The 26,072-nt window shown below is 61.1% G+C and overlaps 1 protein-coding gene across 3 annotated transcripts in view; it reads right to left on the reverse strand.

Moving 5' to 3' along the window:
• Positions 1-1,394: 1,394 nt before the first annotated feature.
• The window catches only part of ACSF3 (acyl-CoA synthetase family member 3), a 49,240-nt gene continuing 24,562 nt past the window's right edge, over positions 1,395-26,072 (reverse strand). For 2 of the 3 annotated variants that reach the window (XM_032853761.1, XM_032853762.1), the window contains 5 exons: positions 24,675-24,787; positions 14,433-14,559; positions 6,008-6,142; positions 5,303-5,414; positions 1,395-1,965 (listed from right to left, as the gene is read on the reverse strand). In XM_032853761.1, the coding sequence (XP_032709652.1) occupies positions 1,797-1,965; positions 5,303-5,414; positions 6,008-6,142; positions 14,433-14,559; positions 24,675-24,787 (656 nt within the window). In that variant the 3' untranslated portion in view covers positions 1,395-1,796. The remainder of the gene's footprint in view (positions 1,966-5,302; positions 5,415-6,007; positions 6,143-14,432; positions 14,560-24,674; positions 24,788-26,072) is intronic. The other variant, XM_032853763.1, reaches the window with a different exon arrangement.

The following is a 26,072-nucleotide window of genomic DNA, read 5'->3' on the forward strand; positions in this document are numbered from 1 at the left end:
TGGTGCCCCCACATGGGGCTGCTTCTGTCCGTCGGGCACGGCTTCCACGGAGACGCTATCCTCCCAACAGACCCGGGCAGAGCCCGGCTCCAACGCTGCTCCCTCGCGGCAAGGCCAGCCTTCACGCACCAGGAGCTGGCTCTCAGCGCCGCCCGCCCTCTGTGGGCCTCAGAGCACGCCCACCACTTCGCCCCTCGAGGGCACATGGCTCCTGCCCTGGGCTGTGGGGGGTTGGAGGTGGTGTCCCAGCCTCACCTGGGCTGGCCGGGGCCACGGTGGCAGGCAGCTCTGCCCACAGACACACGCGGAGCGTCCAGTCCCCAGGCCTCCACCCCCACCCCGACGCCAGGGGCATCTGTCCTGACCCCACGGGCCCAGCACAGAGGACTTCTCCCAGCCGGCCAGATGTCCATCCTGGGAGCGGCATGGGAGGAAGCGGGCACAGACGGCAGACACACAAGGATCTGAATGTGCACACCGTGGCCGTGGGCTAGCCATGGGCCTGGGTGAGTCCTTGACCACCAGGAACCCTGCACTGCTCACGTGGCCCCAGGGTACTAGACATCGGAGGCCAGGGGTGCCTGCAGCTGCGCGGACACAGAAGAGATCAGTGGGGGCACCGTAGCCTGGCCTGCGCTGACCCTCAGCTGCCCCAGTCCCATCATCAGCCTCAGCGCTGTCTGGCCTGGCCCGTGAGGGAGCTGGAGGGGCCAGGAGGTCTTGACCCACGGGAGGCCGTGCTGGGGTCTCCAGCCTCGAGGGACTGGGCCCCAGGGAAGCGAAGTCCTCAGTCCTTGGTCAGAGCCAGAAAAGCCAGCCTCATGTCATGAACAGGGAAACTGAGGCAGCATTGAGGCTGTTTCGGGCCTGTTCCCCACCCTGTGGGCCCCAGCTTTGGCTGCCCTGGGGCTTCATGTGAGTTTGGACATCCACCATCTGGACACACCAGGCACACAGGCCGTCTCCCCTCCGCTCCCAGCAGGCAACACGCCAGGCACCCTGGACCCGCCCACCGCCTTCCAACAGGCTCAGCCCTGGGGTGAGTGGGCGGCTGACGCCCCCACAGGACCCCTCCAGGCGGACCGAAGCCACCGATGGCCCATCCCCAGGCCCCTGTGCCTGGCTATGCGCTGGAGTGGGGGGCAGGAGGGCCTGGAGCTGTCCAGCAGAGGGTCGTGCCCGCAGGGAGCAGGCCTGGATGTGTGTGGGTGGGAGGCCATCCCAGCCCAGGGGGAGCCTCGTGGGAGCCTCGTGACGTGTGGTTGCACTGGTGCAGGAAGGGGGCTGTGTTCTGCGTCCTTAGAGACATGCGCCCCAAAGACGAGTCAACGTCCTTCTGTTGCCTCCTCAGCTGAAGACGACGACTGTTTTGAAACTTGGTAAAAATCATAGCATAAACCAAATAATTACGTAATATTTTTGGGAATCAAAATGTTCAGTATTGAGAGATACAATGTCAGATCAGTTGGATTAAGTGAGGACCCCACACAGCTCGACCTGATTTTCCAGTGGCATGTGGGTCCAGGTACCACGAGGAAGGCCACGGGAGCTGGAAGCCCGGCCACGTGGAGTGGGTGTGGTACAGACAGTTTCCTGAGTTTTGCTGGGAGGCCTGCTGCCCTTGGGGACACTGCTGAGCCCCACGGGGGCCCGCCCGGCAGACAGCACACGGGGCCAGGCGCCAGCGTGGGGTGGGGATGGAGCAGAGGTCCGACCGAAAGCCAGCTGGGGCTGACGAGGCCTCGCCGTGCCCTCACTTCTGTCGGCCCCACTCTGTTCCCTCTGCGGGAGGCCCTCTAGCTTAAAGGGGATGCTGGCTCACTGGTGCCCGGCTTCGGGGCACCCTGGTCACCCGGGTAGAACTGCCTGATGAGGTCCCTCTTGTTGATCTTCCCCATCTGGTTCCGCGGGATCTCCTCCACCAGCAGGAACTCCGAGGGCACAGCATACGGGGCCAGGACACCCCTGCAGAGATAAGCAGCCTCTGAGCAGCAGGTACTAGGGGCCCGGACAGCTCCCCGGGATAAGCATCCTGGTCCCCCGGGTCCCCGAAGCCTAAGCATGTGCTGTACCCGCCCCGTGTTGCTGCTGTGGACGCGAACATGGAGACGTGGGGGCCCGTGTTCCAGGTCCACCCATGGGCAGAGGCCAGGCCTCCTGGAACAGAAGAGCAGGTCCCGCTCTGGCTGACTATGACAACAGCAGGCCACGGCCAGATGCAGGAGCAGGCAGGTGGGCAGACCCCTGGGCTGGTGGTCCCGTGGGCTGGGGCAGCACTCCCCACAGAGCCCCGTCTGAGCAGTGGGAGAGGCTAGTCTGTTGGTCCAAGAGCTGCTCTGCTGCCCATGCCCCCCCGGGGGCCCTGTTAGATGGTGTGTTCTCCGGCAAGGGGCCCCGTGGACGGGTCTGGCCACCCCCAGGCTCTACTTGGAAACGTCTCCTTAGGTGGCAGGCACCGGTTTTCTCAGGAGGCCCCGTCCAAACCACCAGGCAGTGTGAGTCTGGGGCCGGCAGGTGCGTGTGGCCTTGCGGCCCGTAAACTGTGGGGGCGACCTCAGCCACAGGAGTGGCACTGTGCTGAGCCCACCATGTGCGGCGACAGAGACCCGGACTCTCAGCCGTGGCCGCCGGGTGCTCCTCCCCTTCGTGGGCGGGGTCCACGCGCACACCGACCCTGCACGTCAGCAACAGCCCACGGAAGGCGCCATCAGCCTGGGGCGGCTCGCGCTGAAGGCAGCAGCTCAGGCCAACACGGGGGTGGGACGGCTCGGGGTTCAGTTGCTGGCGCGTCAAGGCAGAGGGTGCCCCCGCCCACAGTGCCGGCGGCTATGGGAGATAGCCGGTGGCACACGGGAGGATTGGGCTGGACTTGGTGGGATAAGCCACGGGACTGTCCGAGGGACTCTGGTGGCACAAGCTGGCATCAAGAAACTCAGCTCCGAGGAGCACCCCGGCCTCATTGCCCAAACCCCGTGTGTCCAGGGGTGTGTGCTTCCCCTGCGGCAGCAGCGAGCTGATGCCAGGGCCCAGGGCAGTAGCCCCGAGACTCTGCTGGTCCCCGTGCTGGGCGGCCTGGTGAGCAGCCAGCGGAGCGCCGTCCCCGTCACCTGAGCAAAGCGCCCTCAAGAACGCGGCCAAACTCAAGGCATTTTCAGACAGATGCCGACAGTCCCCGGGCGGTCGGGCAGCAGACAGGAGCGGGCAGGCCCCGGGGCACAGGCTGGGACACACCTCATTTCCCGAGGACTGAACCCTTTTGGAGAGACGACGCTGGGACAGAAATACACTGGTTTGAGTCGCGTGAATCCGGTTACGTGGGGACTTTTTGATAAACATAGCAGAGGACTGAAAATGCGTTTGGTCTCCCTTGTGATATTCTCCGTTTCCTTTCCTGCAGCTTGCGCCCCTGCAAGAACGCAGGACAGGACACGCACAGCGCAGAAACTACGTGCTGATCGGCCGTTCTCGGTAAGCGGGTGAGTCCGTTCCAGGCCCAGCCATGCTAAGAACGAGGCGAACGTCGGGGGAGAGCCGCGGAGGCGGGCGGCCTGCGCAGGTGGGGGCGGTACGTGAGAGCCCGGCGTTAGGAACCCTAACCTGCAGCCGCTTACAAAAGGCACAGAAGTTAGAAAGTGATAGAGAAGCGTCCGGAAGGATGGCTGGGGGCCCCGGCATTTCCAGAATGTGTTCGCACGGCAGACGCCAGGGGCCAGCCAGGCCTCGCTGAGCTCAGTGAGCGGCGGAGCGGCACTGTTTGGGGAAAAGCAGTCTTCCCGGGGCCGCGGGCTGCGGAGCAGGTGCTCTCCTGGGAGGAGGGGCGGCCTACACAAAGCGAGGACGGGACGCTAAGCTGAAGCCCACCACTCCTCTGGGGGCTCATTGGACATCAAGACCACGGATCCCGGATTCCTCCTTGGGTGTAAACCCCACGTCCCTTTCCGACTTGGTATCTCGGGGATAGGAGGGTAGTGGGTGGGCCGCGTCCCGGGCACAGACCTGCTGCTGCCCTGCTCCACGCCGCATTCACTGCCTCGCACGGACATGTGGCCTGAGCTCCCGACTCGGCCTGGGGAGGACCGGCTGAGGGAGGCATCGTCAGAAAGAAAAACGTGGGAGCGCAGAGCCGACAGGGAGGGCCACAACTTCACTAAGGGCCACGTCCAGGAGAGGCGGACCTGCCCGCCATGGGCTGTGTGGCCTCGGTGTCGCCACCCAGCGACTGCCTGGCTTGAGGACACAGAAGCCTGGACGTCGGCCTCACTGTCCTGGAGATGGCAGTCGGCCGCCCGCCCTGACCTCTTAGGGGTGTCGCCTGCCCCCACCCCAAGCGCACAGAGTACCCGCCTCAGGTCTTCCCGTGGCCACGGTCCCAAGCCTGACCCGTGTGCATGGGCTGCCCGTGACCGGACCCCGACTCTCGGCGGACAGCTCCACACTGGTGACTGGCGTTTAAGGGAAACCGAGACGGCGACTAGAACACCAGCTCCCCGTGTGCGTCGGCAAACCCAGTGGAGCACATCACACAGCCACGCTGGCCCTCATGGAACAAGGGCTTCTGCTCCTTGCAGAATCGTGCTGGATGAACCAAAAATACCTTTAGCACCGAGGAGGGAGGCACGTTGGGAAGGAGGGGTGCAGAGAGACAGCAGAGGAAGGAGAAACTTCCCAGACTGGAAATCAAGAATTTGGGGGACATCAGTAACTGCGTCGAGCTTGGGACCATGGCCACACTGCCCGTAGCCCCCACCCCCGCCGTCCTTCGGGCTCTGGCGTGACTGACCGTGGGGCACCGCAGGCACGGGGAAGGGAGCCTGTGGGTGTCGGCACACGGAGAAAGCCCTGGAGCCATGGCGCGTGGACACAGAGGTCTGGGGATGGTCTAACGTCAGATGAAGCTGGGCCCGCAGGGACGCAGGGTGACGGGACAGGGCTGCGGTGGGGGCGCAGGCCAGGGGAGAGCTGGGGCCCCAGCTCCCAAAGGCCATGTTCAGCACAGGGTGGGTGGGTGGGTGAGGGAGGATGGAGGCTCTGTGCCTGTGGGTTCCTCCCGGAGCCGGGAGAACACCCTGTGCCCCTGCGCTGTGGCTGGGCTGCCCACCCTGTGGTCCTGGCTCTCTCTGTCCCCAGCGACCGTTACGCGGCTTCCCTGCAGCAGCCCTTCGTGCGTTGGGGGCAGCCGTGGGAATGTAATGTCACCTGACCTTCCAGGCAACCCCTCGACCCTGAGCTGGACAGCGGCAAGACCCAAGTCACCCGCCCCGTCCCCTTCTCCAGCCCCACGAGTGCCCCCGCCTGCCCCTACCTTGCCCACTCTTTGAGCTCCCTGTGGGACGGCGAGTGTCCCTCTTGAAGGGTCACCACTGCAGTGACCCGCTGGCCCCACGTCATGTCTGGAACTCCAATCACAGCCACATCTGTGGACAGAGGGGATGCTATGCTGACTGCTGCAGGCTGGGGACATGCCCACGGGGGTGGGGTCAGCATGGGCTCAACACAGCTGGTCCTCCCAGGGACGGGGCGAGGCCTGGTCCCCGCGTGTCTCCCAGGTGGAGCTCAGGGTGGGGCTGGTTTTCCTGAGTCCCTGCCCTCCCTGCACTGCCCAGGGATGGCGACAACAACCAGTGAGCCCTGTGGGGGAGCCTCCGCCATCTCCAGGGTCCTCAGCCTGTGACCTGAGGTCAGGGGCAGGTCTAGGTAGGCTCCATGCTTCCTGGACCGGCAAGCACCAGTGCCCACTCTGGCGCAAGCAGGGGGCTCAGCCCACGGTCACAGCGAGCAGGCCGGAGCTGCTGAGGTCAGGCCGGGACCCTGGCTGCAGTGCCAAGGTGGGGGGCATGCAGCCGGCAGGCAGAGGGTCCCCACTGGGTGCAGCCCAAGGGCGAGTCACCTGCCCGGGTGTGTCCACAAGCAAACACAGTTGGAGGCACGTCTGAAGCGTTTCCAGGATGGGGGCTCCGCAGCCAGCTTGCCATCGGGGGTCCCTGCCACGGGGCTGGGGGCCACGTACCTGTGATGCTGGGGTGCGCCAGCAGCAGCCGCTCCACCTCCAGGGCGCTGACCTTGTAGCCACCGCTTTTGATGATGTCCACGGACGTGCGGCCCCGGATCCAGTAGGTGCCGTCCTTAAACACTGCCGTGTCACCTGAGGACGGGGCTCTGTCAGCAAGACGTGCGTCCCGGGGCCCCGCATGTTTTGAGGGGCACACGTGTGGAAGCAGCGTCCCCGCTGTCACAGGCCAGCTGCCCGTGTCTGGGGCACCGACACCCCCACACGGTGCTGGGACGGCGGTGCTTGTGGGCTGTTTCGGGACAAGGCGGCAAGCATGAGGCTCACCGGCTGTGACCTCAGCCTGGGGTCTGACCGCGGACAGCCCCGTGCAGACAGCAGTGTCCCCAGCGGCTGACGGAGTGAAGACCAGGGCTCCGAGGCAGGACGGCTGGGCTGTCACCGCCCAGCTCGGTCCCTTCCCGCCCTCTCTCAGGCCCGTGCAACAGAGGGAAGAGGCAGCTGCTCCCGCCAGCCCACTGTGGGGTCCCGGTCATGGCAGGGTCCTAGTGGAGAGCACCTCACTGCAGCACCCCCCCATTCTTGGGGTCTCCCGGGCTGCAAGCAGTTACACGGACTCTCCGAAACCCTCCTGTCCCTCCGCACCACGGTGTGGTTTCCCACCGGGCTTCCCCGCATGCTGGCCCCGCCGGAAGCCCAACCGGTCCTCTTCCAGGCCATGCTGGGCAGTGGGATGGTCAGTGGGGTAGGGGCCAGCGGGGGCCAGCCCAGAGCAGGGAGGGTGCAGGGGCGGTGGGCCTGAGTGTGTGTGTGGACACACGTGGACATGCGTGTGTGGACACGTGTATGGATGTGTGTGTGTGGACGTGTGCACGTGGATGCACGTGCCTGTGCAGCCACCCCCGCCAGGCCCCTGGGAACAGCGCCGGCGCCGCCCGCCTGTGCTCCCGCGGCCTGAGCACGGGGTCATCAGCTGGGACACAGCGGGGGCTTCATTACGAGTCACGGCATCCACGCAGGAAGGCGCCATCTGTCACCTGCCGCTCCCCGACCCGCTGCGCCCCGGGCACGAGCCCGTCTACAGACAGACGCTGTGCGTGGGCGGGTGGCCGGCTCACTGATGGTGGCGTGGGAGGGCCAGGCTCCAAGAGGACAGGCCGCGGGCGTGGCGCGTTCTCTCACGGACAGGAGGCAGAGGGAGCCAGAGATGTTGCAAGTGCCTCAAGGGCGTTGTGGCCGCAGGACGCAGGCGGCTGGCTGGCAGGAAGGCTGCAGGGGTGAGGGACACAGGGAGGACTGGGGTGGGAGACCTACTGCGGGTGTTACGAGGCCCACTGTGCTCCCCATATCTGGGTGCAGCCCCTGCTCTGGCTGCGTCCCCTCCCCACCGGACGGTTGTGTGCGCCCCCGAGAGCTTCCTGACCGCCAGTCACCTGCTCCTTAAAGGCACCGATGGGCCCAGTCCAAGCTGTCACTGGCTCGTGCTGTTGGGACAGACACTGCACCAGCCCAGGGTCCCTCCAGGGCTTTCCTGGCCCTGCTCCCAGCACCTCCACTCACCCAGAGGCCCTGCCGGGTGAGGAACCCTGCCCCGGGCTCAGGCTCCTGTCTCTGGTCCTGCCAGAGGCATCCCGCCTGCCCAGATCACAGCTGCTGAGGCTCGGGGGGCGTCTCCCCGACACGGCAGCTGCCCCCGAGGCTCTTCTTCCAGTCCTGCCCTGACCGCCAGGGGAGGTGGTGGCAGGCTCTGGCTCGCCTCCCCAGATGGGCCTGCCCTGCTCTCCGGGGACCCCTCTCCACGCTGCCTGGAGACCCAGAGAAGCCAGCCACGGCCGTTCTGAGCGCGCGACCTTGCGGGGGAGGGGTGCGCAGGCTGATCAGGGGACACGCTCGGAACCGAGGCCCAGTCCGCAAGGCTGCTCCATGTCCCGGAGACAAGGGCCCTCAACGCCCTTTCCTGGCCCTTCTGCTCTGTTTGCTTGATGCTGTGTCCCAGCAGAGAAGATGGTTGAAGGCCTGCACCGTCCCCCAAACTCCCACGAGTCTCTAACCCACAGGCAGCCACTTCCGGAGGGCAGGACGTGCTCAGGGCTGGGACGGGGGTCAGAAAGAGGGGTCCTGGGCAGCGAGGGTGGGAGCCGTGTGTGCAGAGCCTGACATCGGGGTGCGACCGGCCGGCTACCTGCTGTGCTCCCCGGCGGGACAGAGCCCCGAGCACAGGGTATGGGGAGGTTCCAGGAAACTGAACAGAGCAGGACAGTGGGACAGATGTGCTACGACATCAGGGAGGTGCTGCTAGTCCTCGTGGACTCTGTGGGCCTGGTGGCGCCTGCCACCCGCAGCGGGAAGAAACACCCGCCTCCCAGACACGGGCGCGATGGCTACACCAACCCACGTACACACACGCTCAGAGGCGGGGTACGCCCTGGCCAGCACACCCCGCCCGGGCTCCCGTGGGCACCTGGAGCCTTCCCTCTGGTATCACGTGATGCGCTTGAGGCCCAGCCTGGGGATGGAGGTCCCTGCCTCGCCTGGGACACCAAGTTGCCTGCCCTGCGGCCAGCGTCTGGCCCTGCAGCTGGGGAGATGTGGGCTGAGCCCGGCCGGCGGCACCCAAGGGCCCTGTTTTGAGCAGTGACACCCGGCATGGGCCTGCTCCGACTGCCCCACGCCACGCGGCTGGAACTTCCCAGGATACTGTCCCGTGCCTTCCCGGAGCGCCTGCCTCATGAGAGATCGGGTGCGGCACACAGAGCCCTGGCCAGGGGACATGATCTCAAGGGAGTGATGTAGAGGGAAAAGGCCAGTCCCCAGAGGGTCTGCTTGTAGGGTTTGTCTTCATGCCATTCCCTGGACGACAAGCAATGGGGGCGGAGGGGGACAGTCACGAGGCCGCGAACCAGCGCGGACGCACATGTGTGATGAGGGCAGTGAGCACACACAGTTGGGCACAGGCGTGTCAGGCTGGTGGACCCTGGATGAGCCCCAGCATGGGCTCTGGTGTCGTGCTGGTGACGAGGACGCGGACACTGGGCAGAGGGATGGGCGTGCACAGGGCCGCCCAGCTCGCCACCCACATCTGCCCGCGAATCTCTCCCGACCGCAAAGAAAAGACGTTAAGAAACCGCTGTTGGGTTTGTGGAGAAGTCTCTGCCTCCCCTGGGGGGCTCACCCAAAGCTGAGTCACCCCGGTGTCGGCACACACACGATGACCCTGCGAGTTTCAGGAAGGATTCTGCGCTCACTCAGGACCCAGAAGCACGCACAGGAACCCCTGCCGTGAGGCGTACTCCTGTGCCGCTGCGGTCATCTGTCCGCCGGGGGTCAGCACCCTACGCCTGCTGGGAAACACCTGCCCTGCTCTCCAGGGCGGAAACTGGGGTGCGCGGGGGTGCAGGGGGGCAGCTGAGAACCCAGCCCCCACCGAGCCTGCACGTCAGGCCCCGCAGGCCCCGTGAGCCTGGCACGGGCTGTTCCTGGCATCGCCCCCACACAGGGCTGGGGGACAGGGGGCAGGTCGGGGGCAGCTCGTGTTGGGTCGGCTCCCCCGGCCATGGGGCAGCTCGGCCTCCCCTGTTCTTTCCCGCTCTCAGCCCCCAGGGACGGCCAGGCTCTGCAGGGCAGAGAATCAGCCCAACGGCTCCCAGAACCGCAGGACGTGGTGTCCTGAGCGCCAGCAGGAGGAGGGACGTCAGAGTCAGAGCACCCAAGGCGCTCGGCTTGTCCGACGAGGACCCTGGGATCGAGAAAATTCTCCAAATTTTCCTGGAGGGAAAGGTCGTATGGTGCCAGGAAGGACGCGGCCGCGGAAGGGGGAACGGATAAGGACGGTTTCTAACCCTGGAGTCTACCTCGCCTGCCGAGCAAAGACACTACGGGACACACGCCCCCGCTGAATTGCGCCCACACACCTGCCGTCAGGAGGCTCCTGGGGACACAGCCCCAGGCTCCGGAGCAGAAGGGCAGGAGGCAGCTGCAGGAGGGGCCTGGTGGGACGGCGGGCACAGGGGACTCCCAAGCAGGCAGGGCGGACCTCAGGGAAACAAGAGGACAGAAGGACCCCAGTCCCCAGGAGACTCAGGCCTCACGGTGCATACATGGCACTGGAGCCACGAAACGTGGCCCCTCCGAGGGGAGGATGGGTGTGAGGAGTGGCCTCAGAGCCCAGGTGTGAGCGGCTACTGCTCTCAAGCTGGTAAAACCAGCAGCTCTTCTAGCCACGCACGTCACTCTGCCTACACACAATCACCCTGAGCCCAGGGGCCTGGGACTGACAAGGGGACGGTGCGGCGACCACAGGAGCCAGCCCGCGTGCAGCTGGAGCCTGATGTCGACAGAGGGAACACCGTCTCTTGTCACCACTGGGCACCACGTCACCGCACACAGAGGCCCGTTCCTGCGGGTCCAAGATTAGCTTCAAGAGGGCCACACCGCGCAAGGGCAGAAGAACCCCGGGAAACAAAGGACTTTGAAGCCAGGTGACAAAATACGGCAGAGCACGCCCAAACCTTCCATGCACAAACCGGCCAGCACAGCAGCCTGGCCATGTGCGCACTGTACCACCGGTCCCGCCGAGCGTCCTTGCAGGGGCGACCCTGCCTCCCGGGTCAGCGAGGTGCACGGGTCACGGCGGCCGTGCCCTCCACGCACCCACACCTGCGAACATGCAGCCCTTGGCCCAGTTCCTAACTGTGACTCACCGGCCAAGATGGAAGCTCTCTTACCGGAAAAGGAAAGCAGAGCCCCAGCTGCGGCCAGGCAGGGCGGGAGTAGAGCAGACACCGCGTCTGTCGGAGAGGCATGATGTCGGACCAGCCTGTGCCCACTGTGCCCTGAGAGCAGCCGTGCCCATGGACGGAGCGAAAAGAGCTCTGGGGAAGGAAGGGGTCCTCTCCCAGGTGACTGCGGCCGGTGGCTGCGGGAGCCCAGTACACACACAGACGTCACCCGTTCCCGTCGTCGCTCTCCAGAACCCGGTTTCTAAAGGCCTCCCGACCCCTGCGGCCGGACACCTCCCAACACGGGCAGCAGCCCCCACGGCCAGGTGCAGGGGTCTCGCCTCACGCTTCCCAAGTAACACCGCGGAGGTCCGTGCCTGGCTCTGCCCGCCTCTCGGCTGCCCCTGTGATGCGGGTCCCAGAAACACTCCTGACCCACGGGCCCACCTGCAGAGGGAACGCAGCTGCCTCACGGTCAGGATCTTTTAAATTCGGTGACAGGGGGTGCCTGGGTGGCTCCAGTGGGTTAAGCCTCTGCCTTCCGCTCGGGTCATGATCTCAGGGTCCTGGGATCGAGCCCCGCATCGGGCTCTCTGCTCAGCGGGGAGCCTGCTTCCCCCTCTCTCTGCCTGCCTCTCTGCCTGCTTGTGATCTCTCAAATAAATAAAACCTTTAAAAAAAATAATAAATTCGGTGACAGGAGTCCATCTCTGTCTCTGTATTTCTCTCGCTCGTCGTAAGGAAGTGAGACCGCGTCTTACGTATTTTCACGGCCAGCTGCTCTGCCTCCTGGGATCTGCCGGTCGCCTCTGCCCTTCCCCGCAGGGCTGCCTGGGCACCGCGAGAGAGCCACGGGGGCGTGGCTCTGGAGAGCTCTGGAGAGCCGACGCCCACCAGGGCCCCCTCCGTCCCTCTGCCGAGTCTCCGGGATGCTGGGCTCTGGGAGGGACGTCACGTGCGTGCCGTGGAGAAGGCAGGAACCCGTGATGCTCTAGCGGCTTCTCCCAGAGTCCTCTCCGCCCACCCTTGTCCCCTCAACCAGGGCACCGACGTGGAACAAGTGAGCCGTTTACCAGGCCCACGTCCTGGCGCGAGACAGTGGACGACGGAGCATCGTTAGAGGAAGTCACAGGCTGTCTGCGTCCTGACACTCAGCCGTGTCTTTAATACAGAACCGCTCGGCGGAAGGCCTCAAAGGCAGCAGGAACTGTAACGTCTGCTCACTCGGTCCCCCTCCGTCCGTGTCCTCACCTCCCTCCCAGGTCACCTCCCTCTCGTCTCCGTGTCACCTCCGTCCTGTGTCCTCATCCCTGTCCCACATGCCCTCCGTGTCCTCACCTCCGTCCCGTGCCCGCACCTCTGTGTCCTCACCCGTCTGGCGTCCTCACGCCCATGTCACCTCCATCCCGTGCTCTCATCCTCGTGTCCTCAACTCTGTGTCCTCTGCTCTGGCAGTGAGGTCAATAAAAGGGGTTGAGGGCTGAGGGCGCCCGGAACCCCTGTCCCGCTGCCCTGGGCTAGCGCCGGGGCCGTGTGTGTGTCAAACGGCTTCTCTCTGGGGCGCTGCTGTGCCCGTGAGTTAGGGTTGGGAGATGCCTGTGGCGCTGGGCAGAGTTTCTGGGGGTGATGGTGGGTCTCCTCTGCAGCGGCCACGACTGCTGGGGCTTTCCGAGGGGCTCCTCGCGCATCTGCGGGAGGAGGGGACGGCGGCAGGGTGGGGAGGGCAGGACTGGCTGGTGACCTTTCTGCCCTCGTCCAGAGGTGGGCCAGGCCCTCCCCCAGGCCCCCCGCAGCAGCTCTCCAGCTCCCGCCAGAACCCCGTGGTAGGAGGGGCTGGCCAGGGAAAGGGTTAAGTTTAATTTATCCTGATTTCTATTTAATATCGCGCTCTCCCTGCAGGGGCGGCAGCTGCGAGCTGATTGCACCCGCACATTATGCAGCCTGTGTCGCTAATGGCCTGTGACAAAGGCACACGGCTTCCAGGCTTCACCCCCGAGAGCCAATTAAACGCACACGCTCCCTTCCTGTTTGCGGCGCATTACAATGAAATTAAACTGAATTTCAAAATCATTTTCTCCTAAAGACATCTCTTTACAATAATTAATGCACGCTATTCCTTTCCAGCGCAAACATTCATCAGCAGCGACTGAACGTTCTCATGCTGACGGCCCCGCACTTGGCCTTGGGCCACCGGGCGCCAGCGAGCTGCGACCAGCAAATCCACAGGGCTTGGCATCCCGTGCCCGTAACGAAAAACCCTTTTATCTGAATTTAAAAATAAAAGATGATGGCCACACTGGGACCGTTCAGAGGCTGCGGGAGGGACGTCCAAACCCGCACGAGAGGGACGACGACGGAGAGGCCCGCGGTCAGACTAGCTCGCGGGAACGCCGCGCTCACCAGGGAAATCAGCTGGGTGTGTTCCCATGCTGACCGCACCCGCGCACAGGGACAGGACGTCCCGAGAAACGGGACCGGGGCTCCCAGGGCCCGACCCCAGAACACTCGCTCCCCCGTCAGGTTCCCAAGGTCCAGCCTCGCTCTGAAGGCTGACACACATCCGCGCTGCCAGCCCTCCCTAACCATCACACGCCCGCGTCCTGTGCCCGGCACGGAGGGACGGGGAGCCTGGACATCGCCCCTAGCGGCCGCTGGGACACGCTTGTCAGGCACAGAGCCGAGAACCCCAGACATGCCCCGGGACCACGGGGCGGATGCAGGACTGGCCAGGACCACCAAGTGTGGACCCAGTGCCACCTGGCAGGGAGGTAGGAAGGGGGTCCTTGACACCCCCACCAGGAAGACCCTCCGCCGGCCGCCTTCAAACCAAACCCTCACCTGTGTCAGGAGCCGCCACAGACCGAGACTGCCAGGGTCCACGAGTCCCTGCTCTGCCACTCAGTGACCTCAGGACTGTGACAGCAGCAGAGGAGAGTGGACACACGATCTCCCACGCCGACCCGAGCCCAGCGAGGCGCCTGAGCAAATGCTGTGTGGCCGCGAGACTAAGGAACACGGCCGCCCGCCCCCCCCCGCCGGCCGCTCCTAGGCTCTGCGCCCCGCAGGACAGGGACGGAGGCAGACTTCTGACGGTGGGGCCACACGCGGTGGCGCATGAAGCAAGGCTCTCTTTTCGGAAAATATTGTCCGAAGATGACTGTGCAACGACACACTGTCAGCAAAAGTCACACACACACAGACGGGTGGGAAGAAAGGAGGAACCGCCCAGAACCCGACCACCGATCCGCCAGGAGGTCGTTCTCAGTGAGCTACAACCGTAATGTTCAGTGTCTGCCACCAAGTCCCCATTTGGGACCACTGGGGCCAAGGAGGGAGCCGGGGGACCCTGAGCAGCTCTGGGTCCTGCCAGAAGGGACCACTGGCACACCAAGCAAAGGGCCCCGGGTGTTGGGGGAGAATAATGGAAAACGACCCAAAAGAACAAGGAATCAAATTCTGCCAGAAGGACCTGGATCCTGGGGGGTGGGGATGGGCGAGACGATTTATAAAGTGGGGGCTCGGGGCAGGCGGGGGAAGGGCCGAGGAGGATCTCTACATCCAGCCCTCCTTCTAGAGGCTGCTGGGGCCCTGGGGCAGGGTGAGGACGCAGCCTCAAAGACAGGAGACAGAGTGCATCCCACCCCATCTCTGCCCCGGACAGAAGATCCTGGGGTGTCCAGGCCGTCCCCCACGGGTCCCCCTCCTACCTGTCTTGAACCAGCCATCCCAGGTAAAGGCACGTCTCGTTTCTTCTGGTTTGTCCCAGTATTCTCGGAACACAGATGGCCCTCTGACCAACAGCTCCCCTTCCTTCTCCTTGAACCCTGGGGTCACCTGCAGCATGGGAGACAGTGGACCCCTCTCAGGATGGGGGCTCCACCTGCCTTTCTCGTGACCCCCCTCACCACACCCTCTTCTGAAATTGGACACGTCGTTGGAAATGATTGAAAATGCATCTTTCAACACTAGACCTCAGGTGGACACCACGGCAGGGAGTGTGTGTCTCCGTGTTCATCCTCTAGACTTGAAGCCAGGGGTCGCTGACCCATGTCACAGGGCCTGGCTGGATTCAAGCTGCCCGTCCACTTCTCAGAGTGTGCTCCTGGCGTCGAAGACTCTCCCTTTTCAGGGTGTTTCCTGCACACTCCATGGCCATGGGAGGCTCGGGGACATGGCCAGCCGCCACAGCACACACACGGCTCCGGCGGCTCCCGTGGGGCCTTGTGGAGGTGGTCACTTTGCTTGGGGAGAAGGGAGCTGAGCACGCAGCCACTCAAGAGAGGACGGGCCGGGCTCAGGTGCCCGGGACAGAGGGCACCCAGATCGCGTGGTCCTGGGGAGCGGCGGGGGCGGGGGGGGTTCACGTCTCCGCTGTGACCACAGGGCAGGGCAGCGCAGCGCAGGAGGGAGGTGGGGCTTTATAGGAAACGGAGAAGGGCTCCAGCGAAGCCAGAAGAAGGCGCAGAGCCCGTGCACGTGCGGAGGCCCTGCGGGAGGCCGTCCTCACACAGAGCGAAGGTGACTGAATGGAGGCCAGGGACCCTCCGGTCTGAAGCTCAGCTCCCACCCGGAATGAACTTATTCTGGGGAAGAACCATCCCTTCGAAAAGGCTGTCAAACTGTCGGGCTCACTGTCTGAGGCCTGGACGCAGTCCACACTTCTGAGGCCGACGGCGGGTGGCCGACCAGAGCCAATCCCGCCCCTGCAGCTCTCCACTGACGTCGCAGCCCACTCCCCACGTCAGGGCCCAGTGCTGTACCTGCCATCCGGCCTGCCTGGAGGACGTCTGTTTCCCAACCAAACCAGACTTTATTTCACCCATTTTCCCACTGTTGCCCTTGTCTGATCCACTGCCAAGGCGAGACCATCTTCTTGCCGGAGATGGGGACCTACTTCCAAGCATCAGCCCCAAATCCCAGATCCAGGGTAAGTAATGAGCAGGGGACGCCTGGGGGGCTCCGTCAGTGAAGCGTCTGCCTTCGGCTCAGGTCATGATCTTGGGGTCCTGGGATGGAGCCCCATGTCAGGTTCCCTGCTCAGTGGTCTGCTTCTCCCTCTCCTTCTGCCCTTCCCCCCCGGCTCATGCGCTCTCTCTCTCTCACACAAATAAATAAAAATCTTAAAAAAAAAAAAAAAGAAAGTAACGTTCAGGATGGAGGAAAAGACAAAGACACCTGTAGATACAGAAGAAACAATGGAACTTGTGACCAGCTGGTCTCATCTAAGGAATTACCAGGCAACGTTCCTCAGAAGGGAAACGATGCCAGAGTTAACATGAAAACTCAGAAATGAAATAAAACCAACAGAATCAGTAAATACTTGGGTGAGTAACACTGACCATTCTGTTGCTCACGAGTTCTTTAAAACAGTTCAGAAGGCAGAAAGCAAACACGTAACACTGTCTCACAGGCTTTACCCTCCATGCAGGATTCCACGTGACAACCAGGCCGCACAGGGAGATGGCAAAGTGACCAGGATTCTGTGCCTGACCAGGCTGCAGTCGGGCTCCCGAAGCTTCTCCTAGGCCACCTGGGCCCCTCCTGTGACATCAAGTTCTAGCAAGAACCCCGCTCCGTCAGTTCAGCAGGAGCCCCCCACCCTGGTACCCCATCACCCTCAAATCTGCTATCACCCCCAGGTGACATCTGATCACCCCAGCCTGCCCTCAGAAGAGATCCTGGCAGGTCGGTTTAGCCAGAGTCCCCACTCAGCCCTGATGTGTCCCCTCAGCAAGTCTCCACCCACTGACCCCACCCGCTGCTCGGGAGTGAACGTCCACGGGCCCGCGCGGCACTCAGAGCTGGGACACCCGGCTGCGGGGGGCCCACAGCTTCCCCGTGGTCCTGAGTCCCATCCACCTCACCACCTCCAACAAGGGTCACTGAACGTCTTCTCTCTGACCCTAGGAGTTCTGCTTCTCCAGGACTGGTGAGGACTGGTCTAAGCAGGTCTCAATACGTATCGTAGCCCCCAGAACTACGAAACCCGTCCAAGAGCGTAAGGTCAGGAGCTCGAGCACTGAATGACAGTGTAACACTGAGGAATGATTTCAAAGAGGCCTGAAAGGGCAGCCGAGCGATGGGGAGCCGAGGGAGCTACCGTGGGGGGCAGCACGCGGTGGCAGGAGAAGTTCGAGCATCTCCACCACCAGGTCAAATCTAAGCCCTGCCCTGGACGCGCCAATTGGAAGACTGAGGACTGGACTGGAAAGCCGTACGTGATCCAACCCTACACCGTCTGTGAGAAACTCACCTCCAGGGCAGCGCCACAGGCAGGTGAGAAGCAAGGGGACAAGACCACACACAGCACGGACACCAATCAGAACAAAGTACACTGACCACAGCTTTATCAACACCAGACAAAGTCAACATACGAGCAAAGGACTGAGGACGGAACAGTCAGGTCACCGAGATGAGAGAACAATTAAACACGTGCATTCACCAAGTAAGAGACTTTCAAAATACATCAGCAAAAATGCAAAAGCAGAAACAGACAATAATGGTGGAGGAGTCACATATATCCCCCCACCCTCCCACCCAAGAACTGGACCGACGCTCACGGAGCAGTGGGGCCGGGCAGCACCGACCGCGGTCAGTGGCCTGATGTCTGTGTTGCAGCACTGCCAGAAGCATGCGCGTCCACCAGGAAGGCCACGTTTGGGGGCACACACATGCTTTCACAAATTTAAAGGAACTGGAATTGTATCCAACAAGCTTTGACTATAACAGAATTAAACTAAAAACGAGTAACAGAAAGATAACAATCTCCAAACACTTGGAAAACAGACAACACGCTTCTAAATAATCCATGAGTCCAAGATGTCTTAAGGGAAATAAGAAAATCAGGAAATATTTCAAAGTGAATGGAAATGAAAACACATCAGAATTTGTGGGGGGGAGGGCAAGCCCCCACGGAGCTGAGGAAGATCTGGCCGGTAAATGCGTGAATTGGGAAAGGGGAAAGTAATAGAGAAAATTCACGGAATCCAAAACCAAGTTCTTTGAAAAAAGTTCAGTAACAGATAAACATCAAGGAAGAGTAACAACAAAAGAAGCAGAAGACACACACTGTCCATGAGAGAAACGGGCAGGCGCTACCTCAGACCACACAGTGTCCACAAGAGAAATGGGCACGCGCTACCTCAGACCACACTGTCCACGAGAGAAACGGGCAGGCGCTACCTCAGACCACACAGTGTCCACGAGAGAAACGGGCAGGCGCTACCTCAGACCACACAGTGTCCACGAGAGAAACGGGCACGCGCTACACGAGAGAAACGGGCAGGTGCTACCTCAGACCACACAGTGTCCACGAGAGAAACGGGCACGCACTACCTCAGACCACACAGTGTCCACGAGAGAAACGGGCACGCGCTACCTCAGACCACACAGTGTCCACGAGAGAAACGGGCAGGCGCTACCTCAGACCACACTGTCCACGAAAGAAACGGGCAGGCGCTACCTCAGACCACACAGTGTCCACAAGAGAAACGGGCACGCGCTACCTCAGACCACACAGGCACAAAAGGACAAATAAGGAGACACTGAGAAACACTGTGTGCAAAAATCCAACAACTTAAATGGATCAATTTCTCAAAAACCACACTCTACCAAAATTCACCCAAGATGCATTAAAGGACCTGAATAGTCCTATAACGATTAAGAAAATGAAATCATAGTTAAAATCTTCCAAAAAAGAAGCCTCTGGGTCCAGATGGTTTCACTGGTAAATTCTATTCAACATTTCAATAAGTATACAATACCAGTTATATGCAGAAAGCACAAGAGGGGGGAATCATTCCCAACTCACTTCATGATGCTAGCACTACCCTGATACCCAAACAAGACAAAGAAGCACAACAAAAGGAAACCTCAGATGCAAACACCCTCAGCGAAATGCTGGCAGACCCAATACAGCACATCTAAAATAAATGACACACCACAAGCAAGTGGGGTTTGTCCCAGGAATGTGAGGCTGATTCAATACTAGAAAATCAACCAATGTGATCTACTATATTAGCAGCCTAATGAGGAAAAACCAGTTGATGTAAAAAAGCATCTGCAAATACACCATCCAGGAGCACCAGGGGGCTAAGCTGGGGAACCATCCGATTTCGGGTCAGGTCATGATCTCAGGGCTGTGAGACTGAGCCCCATGCTGAGCTCCCTGCTCCTTGGAAGCCTGCTTCTTCCTCTCCCTTTTCCCCTCCTCCAGGAAAAAAAAAGAAAATATTTCATCCATTCACGCTAAGAACTCAACATATCATTAGTAGAATGGAATCTACAAAAAGCCTACAGCCAATGTTATTATTATTATTTTTAAAAAATTTTATTTATTTATTTGACAGACAGAGATCACAAGTAGACAGAGAGGCAGGCGGAGAGAGAGGGAGAGAGAGAAGAAGGCTCCCTGCTGAGCAGAGAGTCCGATGCGGGACTCGATCCCAGGACCCTGAGACCATGACCTGAGCCGAAGGCAGAGGCTTAACTCACTGAGCCACCCAGGTGCCCAGCCAATGTTATTTTTAATACTCTTCCCATTCAGCATCACACTGGAAATCCTCATCAGGGCAATTAAGACAAGAAGAAATGAAAACATACAGATTGAAAAGGAAGAAGTAAAACTACTCCTACTTGGAGAAAACATGACTGTTGATATGAAAAGTCCTAAAAAACCTACAAAAATACCTTCTAACTCTAAAAAGAGAATTTAACAAGATTGCTAAAGGATATGAAGCCAATATACTAAAATTGATTATATTTTTATACCCCAGCAATGAACAGTTCAAAAACAAACAGAAAAGCCCACACCTACAGTGACTGAAAAAGAAGGAAAGGAGGAGGATGGTGGAAGGAGAAGACAAGAGAAATACCTGGTTATAAGCCTAGTGGGACACACACCAAAATAGACCTAAGTGAGCGCAGAGGCATACCATGTTCATGGATTGGAAGACTCGGCATAGCGAAGATGTTAATTCTCCCTAAACTGATTTACAGGTTTAACGCAATTTTATTTTTTTAATTTGTTCTTATTTTTTTAAAAGATTTACTTATTTGAGAGAGGAAGAGAGAGAGAAAGTGAGTACACACACACACACACACACAGAAAGAGAGAGAGAGAGACGCAGGTTTCCAAGGACCAGGCAGCCCGACACAGGGCTTGATGCCCGACACAGGGCTCGATGCCAGGACCCTGAGACCATGACCTGAGCCAAAGGCAGATGCTTAACGACTGAGCCACCCAGGCTCGTCTTTAATGCAATCGTAAAAAATATGTATTTATATGAAAGAGAGAACGAAAACATGAATGATGGGAGGGGCAGAGGAGGAGGGAGAGAACCTCAAGCAGACTCCGTGCTGAGCAGGGAGCCTGACGTGGTGCTCGATCCCACAACCCTGATATCACGACCTAAGCCAAAACCAAGAGTTGGATGTTTTGAGCCAACCAGGCACCCCATATTTAATGCAATTTTGATCAAGATCCCAAGAGGACTTTTCTTTTTATTAAAGATTTTTATTTATTTATCTCTCCTTTCTGAGAGGGGAGAAGGTCAGAGGGAGAAGCAGGATCCCCATGTAGCTGGGAGCCCGATGTGGGACTCAATCCCCAGGCAGTCACTTAACCGACTGAACCATCCAGGTGCCCCCAAGAGGCCTTTTTATAGATAGAGACAAGCTATAAAATTGGTTTGGCGGGTGGGGCGCCTGGGTGGCTCAGGTCATGATCCCAGGGTCCTGGGATCAAGCCCCACATTTGGCTCCACTCAGCAGGAAGTCTGCTTCTCTCTCTGCCGCTCCCCTTGCTCATGCTTGCTCTCTCTCTCAAATAAGTAAATAAAATCTTTTAAAAATAAGCTGGTATGGCAGACAAAGTAACTAGAGTAGCGAGGACAACTGAATAAGAATAAACTTAGTGTCACAGCACCATCGTTCTGAGACTCACCGTAAAGCCACAGTGGTCAAGGCTGGTGTCGGAGAACCAGACACACGGACCGATGTGGAGCATACAACCTGTGTACAGACCCAGCTGAAGGTGTAATGCCCGCCACAGGTCCAACACCACAAACACAGACGCTTCTGCCAGTCCTAATTCCTGCCTGATTTGCCAGGGAACCTTGGCTCGAGGCAAAGCAAGTGCAAAGCAAGATATGCCTCTGCCCCCAAAAGGAAAAAGACAAAGCATTTTTTTTCCAGGGAGAGAGAAAAGTCAAGCAGCAATATGAAGGTTGTAAGACATACATCCCGTCACACACTGGCTTACGTTCCCGACACCGCAGACCCTGGACTACACAATCTGATTTCACTCGCTGACGTTCATGAATTTTAGAGACAGGAGAGCGGTGATGCCACGAGGGAAGACGAGTCATCTGAGGGGAGCACGACCAGAAAAATGAGCGAGGGAATCCTGCACAACACATACATCCTCTCAGACTACCCGTCGCCTGGACTAGCAGGTCACAAGCAGAGCCAGAGCCCCGCAGGGTGACACCCACCTCTGCTGGGAAGAGAGCGGGGCTGGGCAGGTGCGCAGCTCTGGGCACCCCAGCTGTTCCCAAGGACACGCGGGTGCAGGCCGGAGGGGGCAGAGGGCCAGACCTGGGTGCCCGGCAGGCAACACACGTAGCTGCTGTTTTCACAGGGGCCTCCGGTCTTTGGGCATCGCACCTCTGCACTAGCCCCACCCCCATCATACTCTGACCAGGGGCCGTGCTAGAGAAGCCCCAGGCCTGGAGGAAGCCTTCTCATCTGAAAGCAGCCTGACCGTCGTCTTCTCTATCAGCAGCAGGTACGGGCAAGGCCCCCAACACCTACCCACGTTCATGACGAGGGGTCTGCTCCAAACTTCTGAGGAGGGGGCTGTGGTGGGAGGATGCGTGGGAAGGCAGGCAGGGGGGCTCTGGACCACGGAGGCCGGCGAGGGGAGGCAGAACCCGAGGCAGAGCTCTCGAGCCTGTGGGTCTCTCCTTGGCTGCGGGCTCCCGCTGCGTCCTGGTGAGTGGCTGCCCACTTCTCAGGCCTCAGGATGTGGGCTGCACCAGGAGGGTCTGGACACTCACACAGGATAAGCCCATGGCAGGAAGGAGCACACCTCTCAGGGGCCTCTGGGGGCAGGCTCTGGTTGTCAGGAATAGCAAAGCACGGGGTGGCTAAGTTCATGGGGCACGTCAGGGCCACCAGCCTTCCTCTTCCTCATGAAGCTTCCCCATTGGGGGCAGTGCCTCCTCCCACCTGCTTCTTGCTAGAGATGGGGTCCACCCACTGCCTCCCAAGAGACCAGGGACACACAGCTGCTGTCGGGCTGCTGTTTGTCCGAGGTGAGTGCCTCTGTGGGCCAGTTTGGTGGCCGGCCCCCCGACCGTCGCAGGGCCAGAGCGGGGCCCTCAGGCACTCCGCCCCCAGCCCTTGCCCTGCTGTGGGTCACACACAGCAGTTGGCGGTACGCAGCTGTGACAGATGGCAGTGACAGGCAGGGGCGGGAGAAGACGCAGGTGGGGAGCCCGGGAGATGCTGGTGGCCGTCGGGAGAAGAGGCAGCCGAGCCGGCTGCTGACCACAGTGACAGCGTGCATATGCATAAACAAGATAATTAATTTTGAAGGGGAAATCAAGGGAAGCTGAGCTCGCCGCGGCCACCCGGCTCCAGCCCGGACACCAGGCGCAGCGTGTCTGCAGCCTCAGCCACAGAAGATGTTCCTGGGTGAAGGCCAGCAGCTACCTTCTGCCGTGTGGCGTTTGTCCGCTGACGGACCCGGTGCAGCCTGCGGGCACTGGGTTCTCGAGAGTGAACGCTTGGAAGACAAATACACAGATAGAGACGCATTTTAAAGGTGAAGCCGGCGGGCGACCATGGCTTGTGGAAGACGCACCGTGGCAAACAGGCACGGGGTCCCAAGGGCAGCTGTGGGACTCACTGCAGCCCCACAGGGAGAGGGGACAGAAGCCAGATGAGACCATGGAGGCAGAGCAGGAGGCCCGTCCAAGTGGGGGGGCCCGCGTGTGTAGCACCCTGACCCCTGCCGAACAGAGCTGTGCACGGCAGGGATGATGGGGTGCCCTGGGCTGCCACATCATCAAGCAGCCACAGCCAGAGCAACCCCATGATGGGGACCCGGCTGAGACATGCCAGTTTCACCACACAGGGACCGACTGTGGCAGCCCAGACTGTGCCCTGTGGGGCCCACAAGTGAGCCACCCTCCTGAGCAGTCAGGCCTCTCCCAGACTCCAGCCCCAGGCATGTGCTCCTCCCCCTCCTGCTCTGGGGCTGTGGGAGCCAAAGTGGATTCTCCCTCCTGTCTGGGAAGCACCGCTTGGCCCAACCACCCCTCTGATCCTGTCCTCCGCAAGAGCTCCCGTTGGCAGGGCCGAGCCCCCAGAGCCCCCCGGCCACTCACTCCTGCTTCCTGGTCCTGAGTTCTGGCTAGAGAAGCACCACGGGCTCCTGGGCTGCAGAGGCCTGGGGGAAACCTCACTCCACACTGCCTCTGGGCCAGGTGGCTCCAGGGGACACCGTGCCTGGCCCAGAATGAGGACCCCCGCCTGCCTGCCGGCCAAAAGCAATGCATGAGAAAACCTGAGGTCAAGGTGCCTCCAGCAGACCGGCCCGGGGGGGTCTCAAGGCAAGTGTCCTGGGCATCGCTGTGCTTCCCACTCCCTGTCAGCACCCGGCATGCTCCTGCTCAGGCGTCCCTGTCCCTGAGAAGCGTGGATATCACGCCTGTCCCTCAGGCCTTGGTGGCATTGCCAAGCTCTGGGTCCCCTCACTGTGAGGAGTAAAGGCGTCACCTGAGCCCAGACGGAAGCCATGTGAAGGCCCCGTACCTGACGTCACCTGCTCAACAGACAACAGGAACCGATGGTGGGTGAGAGACCCCAAGGATATGACACAGGTCATCCTGGTCGCGTCAGGGACACCCATGGTGCTGGAAGGGTGGGGCGGGGCGCATGGATGGCAGGTGGGTCTGGATGGGGGCATAGGCACGACCGGCGTGGAGCCTGCCCGTGCACCAGGGAGGGGAGCAAGGGCAGGCCTGGAGCCCTGTCACCAGCAGGGAGGAGTGGCCCGGGGGGCCTGGAGAGGGGCCACAGGCTGGCCCTCCACACGGGGCCCAGGTGAGGGGTCCCAGGCAGGCAGAACACCTTCCTCATGTCACTGTGAACATTATTACAGGCTCACACCCAAAAGCACCCTGACCCACCTGTGTGCTCGGCCGCCTTCTCGACCCCCCACTTCGGACACAGACGCGGAGACCACAGATGGGACCAGTGCCGAATGGGAGAGCCGGGGCTGCGGGGAGAGACGCGGCTCACCTCTCCTCCCAGAGACCACTCCCACGGGGCGTCCAGCCCGGACATCGGCTTAGACCACCTCCTTTTCATCAGGATCCTAGCCCCCCGGCCCCCAAGGTCTTCTGTGATTGTTATTCACTTGCGATCAGCCGACTGTAGCTACGGGACACTCTGCGGAAGACAGGAAGACCCCCTTCTCCTGCTTCACCCTTGTTAACTCAGAGGAGCAACGAGAGCCAGCGGTCGTTCCAGCGGCCGGAGCAACCTCCACATTCAGGGCTCTGGGAGTCGCCCACACCGGCCTCGTGAGGCTCCTAGAGCTGGCACACCCACCCCGGCTTCACTGAGTGGAGACAGGGCCCCACCAGCACGGTACTTTTAACCCGATAGCGCCTACAACAACCTCCGTTTTAACAAGGGCTCTGTGAGGCTGTCATGACCCACCTCACGGTGCCCCCGGTGGACGGAGCCTGGGGGCAGCGGGGCAGAGCACTGGAGGTCGGGCCCAGCACCGTCCACACGACCACAGTGCCTGGAAACACTAGCAGCTCTGCTGTCCGGAAGGAGCCAACCCCGCGCGAGCGGGATTCAAACCAGAAGCAGAGACCCTCACCCTCTGGGGCTGGGTGGTCACGGCCACACGATGCCCGTATGTGGCCCACCTGCGTCTCCCTTTCGTTTCCTTCTGCGTGGAGCACGTAGGGGCAGCCCTCCTTCTTCGGGTTTTCTGAGACTATGCGCACCTCAACGGCTGGCAGCGGGGTCCCCACGGAGCCTGCAGAAGAGAGAGGAGAGGGCTGCACAGAAAGCCGTAGACCCCAGAGCCAAGGGTACAGGGCTCGGCTCAGTGTACGCAGGTGGCCGCCCGGCTCCATGGCTGCCAGCGCTCACAGCCGCCCACAGCCCGTGAGGCCCGGCTCCGGACACTCCGCCAACTTGGGGAGGCTCCCGGCACCTGGGCTGGAGGCTGGGGCTGCTGCCGCTTCCCCACTAGTGGCTGGCTGGGCAGTAAGGGCCCAGGGGGCACGGAGGACACCCGCACAAGGAAGGCCCAAGAGGGATGGGGCTGGCAGGTGGAGAAGGCCGCCAGCACGCTGGTTCATTTATTAGGCGCCCACGGTTTGCTCCCAAAGCACCTGGTGGAGTGGCCTGCCGTGCCCTGAGTCCCCACAACCCCCCTAACAAAGGACCAATGTGGGCAGAGGCCCCAACACCAAAGGCTCAGCCTCTGACAGGACCCACGTGAAGGACTTCAGGTGCTTCATCTTAACCCCTGGAATCAGTGAGCGTTTGTCCCGGGACTAATGCCCGGGGCACTGACTCTACCACCTGACACCTGCTCAGGATTCCGGGACCACAGCCGCATGCTAGGATGGCACCGCACTGCCCCGGTGGCCTGTCTTCTGCATCTGAGGCCGGGGCTGGAACGAGGGCTCTCAGCTGTCCTATCCCCGGTGGCCTCGTACCTCCACTCTGGTCAGAAGCCACATCCTTGCCTGGTGGGGAGCACAGCAGGCAGATCCCTCCCAGCCCTCCGTCTTCTCGGTTTGCTTCCAAAGGATTTGCAAATCCAAGTTAAATGTACGTGAGACACAGTGAATCATCACAAAGCTGCAAAGCCACGTAACTCATGGCTTTCTACACATTCACGACGCGGGAACCGCCACTGCTATCTAGTTCCAGAACTTTCCGTCACCCAGAAGGAAACCCGAGCCCTCAGCAGCTCATCCCCTCCCGCAACCCCCACTCCTGCCTGCGCGGACCAGCCTGGTCTGGACTTTCCCTACGGAGCCTGGGACCCGGCCCTCCCCAGGCCTCCGCTGGTGCCAGTGCTCACAGCCTGTGGCCACACAGGCACCGGGACATGTGAGACGCCGGCCAGGAAGCGAGGGAGTGTCATCCACAGTGTTCAAAGGAGACACGGGGACCAGACGTGACGTCCTGTGAGCCCAGCCCCTCCAGCCCCACTTCTGGCCTCGCTTACACCGCCAGCGAACACCAGACGCTGCTCCACACGCGGGCCAGACACGCATTCGGGTGACGTCAAGGTCGTTTCCTTT

The sequence above is a fragment of the Lontra canadensis genome, unplaced genomic scaffold (assembly GCF_010015895.1).
Source record: "Lontra canadensis isolate GAN:19392208 unplaced genomic scaffold, GSC_riverotter_1.0 scaffold8, whole genome shotgun sequence".
NCBI lineage: Eukaryota > Metazoa > Chordata > Mammalia > Carnivora > Mustelidae > Lontra > Lontra canadensis.